At 41.0% G+C, this 14,119-nt stretch overlaps 2 protein-coding genes across 2 annotated transcripts; both read left to right on the top strand.

The window, feature by feature from the left end:
* Positions 1-2,354: 2,354 nt before the first annotated feature.
* Positions 2,355-3,300, top strand: LOC137772447 (olfactory receptor 9Q1-like). Its single transcript, XM_068556371.1, is given in 2 exon segments — positions 2,355-2,792; positions 2,794-3,300. Coding segments are annotated over 2 exon segments (945 nt in total).
* Positions 3,301-8,752: 5,452 nt separating this feature from the next.
* Positions 8,753-9,706, top strand: LOC137772349 (olfactory receptor 9Q2-like). Its single transcript, XM_068556217.1, is given in 1 exon segment — positions 8,753-9,706. A coding segment is annotated over 1 exon segment (954 nt).
* Positions 9,707-14,119: the final 4,413 nt, after the last annotated feature.

Raw genomic sequence — 14,119 nt, forward strand, 5'->3', positions numbered from 1 at the left:
TGCAGGGACCGGCATTCAGGCAGCTGTGACATTACTGTCCCCAAGTTGATTCACTAATGTGTGTGTGTGTGTGTGTGTGTGTGTGTGTGTATAGATTGTAGGGGGAGGGAGAAGGACACCAACACCTGGAGAGATTAAGTAACTTGCTCAGTGTCATAACTGAGCAGATTTGGGAGGACAATATCCACCCAGACCTCCTGCTACCCAGCCCAGTGGTCTCTCCCCAGACCCTTAGGATACTTCTCCAAGCAGTGGAAAAGACACGATTTTTTAGAGACAAGGGAAAAATAGTGGACAAAGAGCGAAGAGGACTGGACAGGTAAAGGTAAAGTGGAATTCAGGTGAGAAAACTGTTCTGGTCCTCTTGGTTCATGCTCAGTTCAGATCACCAGATCCAATTTCTTTTTATCATTTTCTCCAATATGTCAGTGCAACACTGGCCTAGCTGCCAAAGTCTAATGCTTTAAAGATGATCAAATATCTTCTCTACCCCCCTGCACTGCAACTCTGCCAAAGGACTTTCTATCCATTAGCACAAGAGTCCCCATCTGCCTTCGGATATGAATAGACTGCAGTGATGGTATTCATGCGTCTACTTAAAGGCAGACATTTCCTGGGTCCTCTTAGACTATTGGAATAGACACGTGACGTATGTAAAATCCTGTTTTAAGATAAATAGTGCTTCTGTGTACAGTTTTGTTCTTCACGGCAGTTCCACCATTTACTAGCTGTGCAATCTTGGGCACAAGATTGAGCTACTTAAACTCTGTCTCAGCTGCCTCATCTGTGAAATGGGGATAAAAAAGTTCCTACCTCAAAAAGTGAATGTGGGGATTAAATGACTTAATATATAAATCACTTAGAATAGTGTCTGTATATATGTTCTCTGTTATTAAAGAAAATATCTGTTCTTTTAAAATTGATTTTTTGGTAAACTAAGGGGATCTAATTAAGACAATAGCTTTCTGTCAAGTAAGTGCACTGTTACGTTGAGAATTGTAGGGTAAGTCCAAGGATGGCTTATGATCTCTGTGAATATTCATCAATTTTATTGGGCTTTTAAGACTTCAGACAATTTCTGTTTTTAAATATTTTCATAAAAATAAACATAATCCCTTGAAGATTTGCACAATGCCTTTCTCTTTGCAATATGCTTTATATCTCATTTGATAACTTTATTTATTCCCCAAAAACATATTGAGGCTTTACAATGTGCTGAGCTCCAGAGGCACATACCCTGACCAGGGAAGACAGAGTCAAGGGAGACTTCTTGTGGGATGTAGGATCTGAGCTGAGGTCTGAAGGTGGTATAGGAGTTGGGCAGGACCCTGAGGATGGGAAAGACAAGGTGTTTCAGCAGAAGGGGTGGCCTGCGGAAAGCACAGGGATGTGAATGAATGTGGGGCACTAGAGAAGCTGTAAACAATTCACGTGGCTGGAGAGAAGTGTGGTTGAAGGTGCAAGCAGTGAGGCGTAAGAAAGGGACACGAGGAAGTAAGTGGGGGAGACCCCCCGGAGGGCTTTCCCCAACACGCTGAGGAGTCTAAAGAATATCCTATCCTTGGTGGAGCACCATGACTGGATTTTTAACAGGGGCATGAGAAAGTCTTAGAAATATCTCTCTGGTCACAGTGAGGAGAACAAACGTATGGGCACCAAGGGGCAAAGCAGGGGCGGGGGGCCGGGGGTGGTGGTGGGATGAATTGGGAGATTGGGATTGATGTATATACCCTAATATGTATAAAATAGGTAACTAATAAAGAACCTGCTGTATAAAAAAATAAATAAAATTTTAAAAACCCACAATAAAAAGCACAAATAAACAACAACAACAAAAATAAAATGTTAAAAAAAAAAAAAAGAGTTGGCAAGAAGCAAGTCTGAGGGCTGCGGGAGCTGTTAGTTATATGGCTCTTGTTTTGATCCAGGCAAGAGATGAAGAGGGTTTGAAATAAGGGAGGAGGTATGGTCATGGAGAAAAAGGGACAGAGTCCTGAGATGGACATTTCTGTGGTAGACAGGACCCCATGTATCAGCCCCTATTGGAGTGATAGGGAAAGTTCGGTTGTGTGGTTATCTGACTGCAGGGGCTCACACAGCTAGCTAGTCATAAAAAGTGGGAGAAAAAGCACTCCTATTCTGAAAATGTTTACCTGCATCAGTTTTCTTGACATGTCACAGAACTCCCTTAGAAGTAGGAGTTAAGACCAGTCATCTCTGAAGCCCCACATAGCCCCTGGCATATTTTGTCCACAGCACTTGTTCAATACATGTAACCTAGAAATACAGTTAAATCTTCTTTCTAGTTCCCTAACTTGCTTCTCATCCTAGCCTTCTCAGGTACCTCTGGCTTCATGGCAGAGAAGAACCTCACCTTGGTGACCAAATTCCTCCTCATGGCATTCATTGACTGTCCTGAATGGGCACTACCTCTCTTCCTCCTGTTTCTATTTATCTATCTCATCACCCTGTTGGGGAACTTGGGCATGATTATCCTGATCCGCTTGGATCTCCGACTCCACACCTCCATGTACTTCCTTCTGAGTCACCTCTCGTTCATGGACACCTGCTACTCGTTCGCCACTGTGCCTCTGATGATGGCTGTGTTGCTGGAGCCCAGGGCCGCTTTATCCTACACACTCTGTGCTGCCCAGTTCTTTCTCTTCACCTTCTTTGGCTCCATTGACTGCTACCTCCTGGCCCTCATGGCGAATGACCTCTACGTGGCCGTGTGCCAACCCCTGCTTTATGTCACTATCATGAGGAGGAAGGCCCGGTTGGGTTTTGTGTGTGTGTGTTGGGGGGGCTTACGTTGCTGGTGTCTTCAGCGCCTTGGTGTGGAAGGTCTCAGCTTTCATGCTCTCCTTTTGTGGAACCAATGAGATTGACTTCATTTTATGTGACCTCCCTCCTCTCTTAAAGATAACCTGTGGGGATATCTACACTCAGGAAGTGGTACTTATTGTGTTTGCCATTTTTGTCATCCCTGCCTGCATCGTGGTGATTTCGGTGTCCTACCTGATCATCGTCTTGGCCATTATGAGGATTCCCTCTGCAGGAGGCCGGGCCAAGACTTTCTGGACGTGTGCCACCCACCTCACTGCAGTGTCACTCTTCTTTGGGACCCTCATCTTCATGTATCTGAGAGATAACTCTAGCCAGTCCTCGGAGGAGGACCGGGTGGTGTCTGTGTTTTACATAACAGTGATCCCCACGTTGAACCCTCTCGTCTACAGCCTGAGGAACAAGGAAGTGATGGAGGCTCTGAGGAACATTCTCAGCAGAGCCAGGTTGTCTTAGCCATCCAACCTTGCTCAACCTTAGAAATTCCCGAGAATCATCTCCTCTGCGGTGCCAGCATTCTGGGAACTCATTATTTATAGCACGCTCAATGTTTAAATGAATACGTCATGGCATAAGGCATTAAAAAAGGACCAGAACTTTTAGTTCCAAGGACAGAAAACAAGGGAAGAAAGAGGCAGCCTGAGAAGAGATTGGAGTGAGATTTCTAACTCCCAGGACAAGTGACGAAAGAATCTGAAGTTAATCCTGTGTAATTCAGATGTGGCACACCTTACTATAAGACTATATACTTCTTTTTGCAAAATTTTCTACAAAGGATTTCCATCATACAGAAATGCTGAAAATAATGCATAGTGAACTCCCTATACCCAATACTTAGATTTTTTTGTTTTATCACATATTTATAATCAATCTATTCATTTATACATCCATCAGTGCATCCACAAATCCACCTTATTTTTTGACGCATTTCAAAGTAAGTTGCAGACATTAGTATTAGTACTCTTCTACACGATATAATGTAGAATGATGTCATCAATTAGGATTCAGTATTTAGGTTATGTTTATTTTTTAAAATGTTTTAAAATTGAACCATAGTTGATTTGCAACATTGTGTTAGTGTCAGGTGTACAGCATAGTGATTCAGTATTTTTGCAGATTATACTCCAGTATAGTTTATTACAAGATTAATGGCTATAATTCCCTGTACTATACAGTAAATCCTTGTTGCTTACTGCTTTATACATAGTAGATTTTTTGTTTTCTTGTTTTTTTTTTTAGCATCTTTATTGGAGTATAATTGCTTTACAATGGTGTGTTATTTTCTGCTTTATAATAGAGTGAATCAGCTATACATATACATATATCCCCATATCTCCTCCCTCTTGTGTCTCCCTCCCACCCTCCCTATCCCACCCCTCTAGGGGGTCACAAAACACCGAGCTGATCTCCCTGAGCTATATACATAGTAGTTTGAATATGTTAATCCCATACTCCTAATTTGTCCCTCCCCCTTTGGTAAACATAGGTTTGTTTTCTATGTCTGTGAGTCTGCTTCTCTTTTGCATATACATTCATTTGTATTGTTTTTGTAGATTCCACATATAAATGATATCACACTGTATTTGTCTTTCTCTGTCTGACTTATTTCACTAAGCATAATAGGTCCATCCATGTTGCTGCAAATGGCAGTATTTCTTTTTTATGGCTAGGTAATATTCCATTACATATAATTATGTGCCTATATATATATATATATTAATATCTTCTTAATCCCACTATCTGTTAAAGGCACTTGGGTTGCTTCCATGTCTTGGCTATTATAAACAGTGCTGCTATGAACACTGGGGTGCATGCTTCTTTTGAGAATTTCCATTTTTTCTGGATATATATACCCAGGAGTGGAATTGCTGGATCATATGTTGGCTCTATTTTTAGTTTTTTGAGGAAACTTCATATTGTTTTCCATTATGGCTGCACCCAAGGGTTCCCTTTTCTCCACATCCTCTCCAACATTTGTTATTTGTAGACTTTTTAATGACAGCCATTCTGACAGATGTGAGGTGATAGCTCATTGTTGAAATAAACTCAAAATGATTTAAAGACCTAAGTGTAAGAATGGAAACCATAAAACTCCAAGAAGAGAACATAGGCAGAACACTCTTTGACATAAAGCACAGAAGTATTTTCTTGGATCAGTCTCCTAAGGCAAAAGAAATAAAAGCAAATATAAACAAATGGGACCTAATTAAACTTAAAAACTTTTGCACAGCAAAGGAAACCATTGACAAAAATGAAAAGACAACCTATAGAATGGGAGAAAATAGTTGCAAATGATATTATGGATAAGGGGTTAATATCCAAAATATACAAACAGCTCATATAACTCCATGTCAAAAAAACAACCCAATCAAAAAATGGGCAAAAAATCTGAATAGGCATTTTTTCAAAGAAGATATACAGATGGCTAACGGGCACATGAAAAGATGCACAATATCACTAATTGTTAGAGAAATGCAGGTTATGTTTATTTTTAATGATTAAATTAATGTAGTAGTTTGATAGTCCAGTTAATAAAGCTGACCCTGCTCAAAGGATTCTTCAAACTCCTGTAGTAGTTTCCAGGGATGCCTCACGTGAACCTCCACGTGCTCACAATAATATGTCTGTCAATTGCTGTCACCACTGGAAATATGCCCTGTTCTTTCTTCTTCCCCACCTGTTCCATTTGTCACATCCTCTGCCTGAGAATCCACTTAGTGATTTATACCATTTCCTCTGCCCATAATGGTATTTGCAGAATCTGTATCATAGATGTCAACTCTTCAGGTTCTTAAAGCTTTTGACCCTGGGGAGCCAGAGCATTGCTGTGTTCCGTGCAGGAGTGGGCAGGAGGGAATCCTAGTCTGCACTGGGTCCCTGGGCTCTGCAACATCTCAGCCTGCATCCAAAGCTTCCCAGGAGTCCGCTGGGTCTTGCTCTTCACTTCTCTGACTGTAGGTACCTCCATCAAATCCAAGGTACTGGGAGGGAACAGGCCCCACCTACTCATCATTTTCTGTTTTTCCTGTGATCCCTATTCTTAGAACTCAAACTCCTTTTCTACCTGTCCCTTGGATGACCAAAAAAACAAGATCCCAGGAGTATGAATGATATAAACCATCATGGGAGGGCATAAAGGGGCTGACAGTATCCTACAGACAGAGGATGATTCCAAGCTCAGCCAGCCAAAAATGATGTGTCACACCTGGAATTCCAGTAACAGGATTTTAAATCAGAAGAAGCAGATAAGCGAAACATGGAAATTCAGTGTGAAGGCAGCCAAAGAATATTAAGTTTAAGATCACTTATATTAAAATAAAACATTTAGACCTTCGAAGACATGATATTTATTCTAGAAGACAGGATGCTTTAACATACATATTATAATTTTCATAAGAAATGTTTGATCCCTTTAATGATGGTTGGTCTGGTTATTAAAACCCCAGCTGAAAATGTATAGATCCTCTAAAAGGGGGATCGTTAATAAATAGTTCCTGTGTCAATTGTGTTACAGGAAAAATGTAGTGGGAAAAATTAAGCTAGTAGTTAGAAAGCTTGGGATTAGTTAAAAAGTTTCCTCCTGATTGAAAAAGACAATACAGGGTCTGTTTGAATAAGAGTAGTATATTGCAGAGTTATTTGCTCTCTTGGAATCTGCCAGAAGGCAGGGAGAACACAACGAATTGACAGGGACTACTGAGAGAATGGGTTGTCAGGTCTAAGGAGACAATTTAATGCCTCTTTCTGATTAAATTCTAAGCAGACAGTTAAAGACTTTTATTTAAGAAGGAAGGGCTAACTGAAAAGCCTCTGGGTACTGTGGCCATGAAGCCCCAACGTTGCATGTGAGACTCGATATAATTTGTACTCTATAGAAAGAACTTAGGAAATCTTCCAAGGAATATATTCCTTTTGGTACAAAATAGGAATGAGGCAACACTAGGAACCAGCCTCATCAGACCCTGGTGGCAGGATGTAGGATGGGGCTTTGAGAGTTTGAAATTAAAGAGAAATCTTCAAAGATATTAGACACCTTGTTAGGAAGATAAATTGCCTTTCCCTGGAGACTTACTCAGGAACCAATTATGGCATGATGCTGGGACAGCAAATACAAAAAGCACCACCAGGAAGGTCTAGTGCAGCATCAGAAGCTCAGGGAGAGAGGCTGGTCCACAAGCCCTGCTATCCTGGGCTGAGTCTGCAAAAAGTCCTGGGCAATTCTAACGTCAGGGATGTATTGTTTTGTCAAGGGTGAGAGGAACTCCATGAAGTGAGAATAAGGCATAGTGGTTCTGGAAGCAACCCTTTATCAACCAAGTTACTATGATTATGGACTCACGCTGCATTGTTGTTTATTTAAAGGGAACAAAGACAACGTAATTGAAGTTCAGAGAAGAAAAGTGACTTGCCCAGGGTCACATATCTAGTGTGAGTGAGCTATGACCTAGGTCTCCTCTGGATTGGCAGGTCACTGGCAGAGGAAACACTAAACAAGGGAAGAAGACACTGGTGAAGTGGAATTCAGGTGAGGATGGTTCGTGTCCTGCTAATGCTTCCAAATCTAATTTCTCTTCTTTGTTATTATTTCTAATGGGTCAGCTTAGTATTGGTCTGGCTGCTGGTATATCAGGTAATCAGATATGACCAAAGCCCTCCTTTACAGCTCTTTTCTAGAACTCTATTAAGAACGTTCAACTCCATCAACCCAGATTCCTCCAACAGTGCTTAGACAACACCAGACCGTGGAAATACTTCTGCTTTCAAATTTGGGTGCTGTTTATTATCAAACTGCTGCTTTTATTAAGGACTATGAGAACAGCCAAACAATGCTTATGGAGCTTTGTGAGGTGCTAAAAGGAGCTTATGTTTGCTCTTTTGATTCCAAGGTTAATGCGAGTACTTACAAAAAACAAACAGAAAATCCTTAATAAGCCAGCTAACTCTAATTAGGATAACAGCTATTTGTTAAATATGCCTGTTGTTAGACTGAAAATAGAAATATTCCGATAAGCAGAGCCCATTGCTGATTGCTAATGGATTTTTTTTTTTTGGTTTGTGCTTTTTTTGTTCATAGAATATAAATTACCCTTCCTTAAAATGTTCATTTAAAATTTTAAATAGCCACGATATATACTAGAGTGCTTTTAGCTTTCCAATGCACTCTTGCATCTGTTTTAATCTGTGCATTCACCTTATCTTATAAGCAGGCCAGATATTATGATCCCCTTTTGGCAGAAGAGGAAATTGAGGTTCAGAGAGGTTAAGTGCCTTGTGGAAGATCAAACAGCTAATTGGGGACAGAGTTGCAAATACAAGAGCTGACATAAGTTAGAGAATCACTTGCTCTCTGTTCTTAGTATAATGGAAGCATTCATCACTTTTTATCTTGTATTGAGCTCTATATTTGTCCATTTCCACATTAGGCTGCGAAGTGTGTTGAAGTCGAATGCCTACCTATCAGACACTCAGTTTAAAGTCTTTTATTTTAAAATGACTCGATCTTTTGTTTCCTATTTTGTTTTAAAATTTTTATTGGAGTATAGCTGCTTTACAATGTTGTGTTGGTTTCTAAAAAAAAAATAAATAAATAAATAAAGAGAAAACAAAAGAACAGAAAATCTAAGAACTTTAAGTTCCTGAGGAGGATCAATACCACAAAATAAGAACAAGGGGAGAGAAGTGAAAAACAAGATATTGAGAGAGACTAGCTACAGTTTTGCCTAAGGGTACCCGGACTAAATTGTGGGAGAAATTGTGTTAGGTTTCCGTGGTAAAACAAGTAAAGTATCCTTATTAAATTGTCATAATGAAATTATTGGTTAAAAATATAAAATGACTTGAACTTGTCTTCAGGGATCCGGGTATCGGGCGCTTTTGTCTTAGCTTTCACAGGTCAACCGCTGAATGGATGGCTGGGAGGAATTACACCGTAGTGACAGAGTTCTTCCTTACTGTGTTCGCTGAACATACTGGCGGGGGGGGGGGGGTGTCTCCTCTCTTTCTGGTCTTTTTGGGTTTCTATATACTCACTCTGCTGGGGAACTCGGGAATGATCTTCCTGACCCGCAAAGATCGCCGGCTCCACACCCCCATGTACTTCTTCCTCAGCCACCTTTCCTTCGGGGACGTCTGCTAGACCTCCGCCATCGTCCCCCAGATGCTGGCAGCGCTGCTGGAACACGGCAGAGTCATCTCCAAAGCGCGCTGTGCCGCCCACTTCTTCCTCTTCACCTTCCTTGCTCCCATTGACTGCTGCCTCTTGGCGATCATGGCCTATGACCGCTACGTGGCCGTGTGCCGACCGCTGCTTTAGGTCACCATCATGACCGAGAAGGCCCGCTTGGGTTTGGTAGCTGGGGCTTATGTTGCTGGTTTTTCCAGCGCCTTTATTCGAACGGTCACCACCTTCACTCTCTTCTTTTGTGGAAACAATGAGATCAACTTTATTTTCTGTGGCCTACCCCCTCTGCTAAAACTCGCTGGTGGGGAAAGCTACACCCAGGAGGTGGTGATTATTGTGTTCTCCGTTTTTGTCATGCCTGCTTGTATATCGGTCATCTTGGTTTCCTACCTGTTCGTCATCGTGGCCATGATGCAGGTCTGCTCTGCCTGGGGCCAGGCCAAGACCTTCTCTACCTGCACCTCCCACCTCACTGCTGTTACTCTCTTCTTTGGGACCCTCATCTTCATGTACCTGCGAGATAATTCGGGCCAGTCCTTGGAGGCAGACCAAGTGGTGTCCGTGCTCTACACAGTGGTGACCCCAATGTTGAACCCCCTCATCTACAGCCTGAGGAATAAGGAGGTCAAGGAGTCTGTTGTGAAATCCCTGAGCCGATCAAAGGCTTCTGGAAGGCCCTAGATGGACCCTCATCAAATATGTCATTCCTTAGTTTCTCCATCCTTTCTGTCTTTCCTCAAATATCACCTACTTGGGAAGACTTTCCCAGAAAACCTTATTAATATCGCACCTAAACTTCCCACCTCCACTTTCTGATTTACTATATCATGTAATACTTGTCATGATCTGATATACTATGTTTTACATATTTGATATTATCTAGTCCTCACAACTAGAAAGTAAACTACATGAAAGGAAGCACTTTTATCTGTGAGATTCATTTCTGTACACCCAGTGCTTAACAAAGCACCTAACACGCAGAAGACTCTCAATAAATATTTGTTGAATGAATGAATGAATCTTAGGTTCCAGTGTCGACCTTTAAGTTCCAGCTTCTTCAGTCCTCAGTTTTCTTATCTGCCAAGTGAGTTCACCTAATTTATAGGACTATATTTTTGAGGATTCAGTGCATGAATGGGCAGGGACCATGTCGGTCTTATTCACTATCATCTGTGGAATGTAAGGCATTGCCTGGCACAGTTGAGTGAAACAAATCAAAAAGCTATCTACCAATGCACCTACTGTTTTGATCCAAAGGGATTTTCTGAATCCCATCGTTTATGTTTTCATTTTTTCTCTTCTTATTGTTTCTGTGGGTTCTGAATAATAATAACTTAATTAGTGATGATAATGACGATGATGACATATACATATAAGTGACATCATATAGTATTTGTTTTTCTCTGGCTGACTTATTTCACTTCCAATAAAAAGTTGAAGAGAAGCGATGAGAATGAAAATCCTTGTCCTGTTCTTGTCCTTAGGGGAAACTTTTCAGTCTCTCACCTTTCATTATGTAGATTTTTCACAGATGACTTTTACCAGGTTAAGGGAGTTCCCTTTGATTCCTAGTTTGTTGAGCGTTTGTTTTTTTTTTTTCCTAAAATCTGGGATGAATAATGGGTTTTGTCCAAAATCAATTTCTGCATCCACTAGAATGATCACACAGTCTTATTTTTTGTTTATTAATATGGTGAACTACATTGACTGCTTTTGAAATGTTAAACAATTCTTGTGTTTCTAAGATAAGCTGTACTTGATTACAGTGTAGTATTCTTTTTTTTATATATTATTCTTTTTATTTTTATTTTTTTAATATTATTATTGGAATATAATTGCTTTACAATGGTGTGTTAGCTTCTGCTTTATAACAAAGTGAATCAGTTATACATATACATATATCCCCATATCTCTTCCCTCTTGCATCTCCCTCCCTCCCACCCTCCCTATCCCACCCTTCTAGCTGGTCACAAAGCACGGAGCTGATCTCCCTGTGCTATGCGACTGCGTCCCACTAGCTATCTATTTTACATTTGGTAGTGTATATATGGCCATATATACACTACCACTCTCCCACTTTTTCCCAGCTTACCCTTCCCCCTCCCCGTGTCTTCAAGTTCATTCTCTAGTAGGTCTGCGTCTTTATTCCCGTTTTGCCCCTAGGTTCTTCATGACCATTTTTTTTTTTTTTTTTAGGATTCCATATATATGTGTTAGCAAAAGGTATTTGTTTTTCTCTTTCTGATTTACTTCACTCTGTATGACAGACTCTAGGTCCATCCATCTCACCACAAATAACTCAATTTCATTTGTTTTTATGGCTGAGTAATATGCCATTGTATATATGTGCCACATCTTCTTTATCCATTCATCTGTTGATGGACACTTAGGTTGCTTCCATGTCCTGGCTATTGTAAATAGAGCTGCAATGAACATTGTGGTACGTGTCTCTTTTTGATTTATGGTTTCTCAGGGTATATGCCCAGTAGTGGGATTGCTGGGTCATGTGGTAGTTCTATTTTTAGTTTTTTAAGGAACCTCCATACTGTTCTCCATAGTGGCTGTATCAATTTACATTCCCACCTACAGTGCAAGAGGGTTCCCTTTTCTTCACACCATTTCCAGCATTTATTGTTTGTATATTTTTAAATTATGGCCATTCTGACCGGTGTGAGGTGATAGAGGTGGTAAACATTTTGAGAGTTCCTTCTCTGTTTCTCTCTAGTGCCTAGTGAGGGGAAGCACTCAGTAAATACCTTGAGAATTGAGTTTAATTCCTGCACTAGTGATTATGGCTCCAAAGAGTTGCCATCTCTAGTGGAAGGGGATAGGCTACAGCTTTCTGTACCGCTTGAATGAATGTCTGTGTTGGAAGGGAATCTGGGGACCCAGTAATTCAGCATTCAGGGCTCTTAGTTCCAAAATAAAGAAATAAATTCTGGATTTTTAATATTGAAAAGAAATGTATTGAAATGTTATTGGGTGGTTCACAGATACACTGGGAAGGCTGGAAATATAGACTCTGAAATAGGAGAAAGGGAGGATGCATAGCCAGAGACAGAACTAAAATTAATAGACTCTCTCTTCTAATGATTGCCTGTGCCTCATAACATAGTACAGCCATTTCTCACCCAAAACAAGAACACTCACCCCCCCCCAACAGGAAATGACTTAACCTATGGACTAACTGCATAAATATTCACGACTAATATTTTAAATAACTAGGTAATGGAGAAGAAACAAAAGGCAAGTTATTCTATCTGTCTATCTATCTATCTAATCACAGCTAGGAAAGAAATGTGGGTGGAACTGGAACCCTTGCTTCTACAATTTGTCCATGAGGCATATTTATGAGTTCCTACCTATACTACTGTTATGGTCTAAATGTTTGTGTCCCCTTAAAATCCGTATGTTCAAACATGACCCCAGGGGATGGTATTAGGAGGTACGGTCTTGGAAGGTGATTAGGTCATGGGAACAGAGCCCTCATGAATGGGATCAGTGTCCTTATAAATGAGGCCCGAAAGAGCTCCCTTGCCCCTTCTGCTATGTGAGGATGCAGTGAGAAAATGGCAGTCTATGAGCCAGGAGGCACACTCTCACCAGACACTGAATTGCTAGTGTCTTGATCTTGGACTTCTAGCCTCCGGTACTGTAAACAATAAATTTCTGTTTATAAGCCACTCGATTTATGGTATTTTGTTATAGCAGCCCAAAGGGACAATGATAGCTACTATCTTAGCATAGGTCTTCTTGTTTCTAGAGACTGAAACAAGAATTTATGTCTTAACATTTGATTTGGAAGATGAAATCCCAGGGATGCAAGGAGGAGGACAATGAAGGGAACAGAGGCTAGGCTAGATGCAAAACAGTGCAATGAAATGCATCACTGCAAGGATGATTGTTCCCAACAAGCACAGAAGAGACAGAGAAGATTACTCATCAGATATATTCGCCCAGCATGTCGGACTCCTCTGGCAGGAAAAATCATAGCTAGGAGGACCAGTCCAGGGAGAGAAAAAAGGGATACTTATATGTCCCATTCCTTTTCATCTCTTGCCCATTAGCCAAGGTTCATCCATGAGGACTTGACCCTTTCGAACTTCCAGGTTGCATCATCGGGCCCCTTGGTGGCCACACAGGAAATCAGGAACCATATTCCACAATATAGCTATATCTGAATCCAGCAGATGAGGGAAACTTTGTGTGGGCAGGTTTGGCATATAGGTTTAGTGTGGGTCTCAGCCAGCTGAGAGAGCTTGGAAAGAGGTAGCAGAGTTCCCGAGGTGAACTATGTCATTAGAAAGAAGAAGGTAATATAAGGTTTGTGTCCAATGCAATCCACCTCTTGTGCTACTTATATCTACTCATGCCCTCTCATTATCTCTAGAGTCTATAGTATAATTTTTGCAAGAGAATGAAAATACTCTGAGAAGGGAAGTACAAGTCCAGTCAGTCTAGAGCAGTTTCTCATCCTTTTATTCATTATTGCCTGAGAATCCCCTTAAGGAGGCTTATAGATCTTTTATCCTCAATTCTCTCCACCTCCCGTGAAATCAAATGCTATGAAATAAGATTTTGTCAGATAGTGTTGAGCTTTGGAGAGGCACAAACCATTAAAATGTCTTAGATTTTTTTTCACCCCGAAGTACTAATGTTTTCCCACTTCTGGGCAGTATCATCCTGTTGAAACCCCTCCAAGTTGGCCAGTCCTGCCCTCCTGGAAAACTAAGGCAAGAATGTCATCGGAAAGCATCACAATCCTCATGGCCCATTAGCTGGTGCTGAGGCTCTGATTGATATTCTTCCTCTCCCTCTGCCATCACTCATTAGATTCCCCCACTCTTGGCTTATACTGTGGCTGATTTAGGTTGTTCTCTGTGGAACCCAGAACTTTTGCCGTGAAGGGTATAATTCTTAGTGGCCCTGACCTTTGGGTTGTGGTGGTTGTAATTGCTTATTACAGTCATTCCTCCAGAGTTCAGAATTACCCTGGTTCAAGGTTTCCAGAATAGGAAGCCCATCTTCCCTACTGTGCCGTGAACTTGTGGAGGTTAGAACCTGAGTATTAACCCTATCTAAAGAGAAGGACTT

Source organism: Eschrichtius robustus, chromosome 11 (genome assembly GCF_028021215.1).
Source record: "Eschrichtius robustus isolate mEscRob2 chromosome 11, mEscRob2.pri, whole genome shotgun sequence".
Classification (NCBI taxonomy): domain Eukaryota; kingdom Metazoa; phylum Chordata; class Mammalia; order Artiodactyla; family Eschrichtiidae; genus Eschrichtius; species Eschrichtius robustus.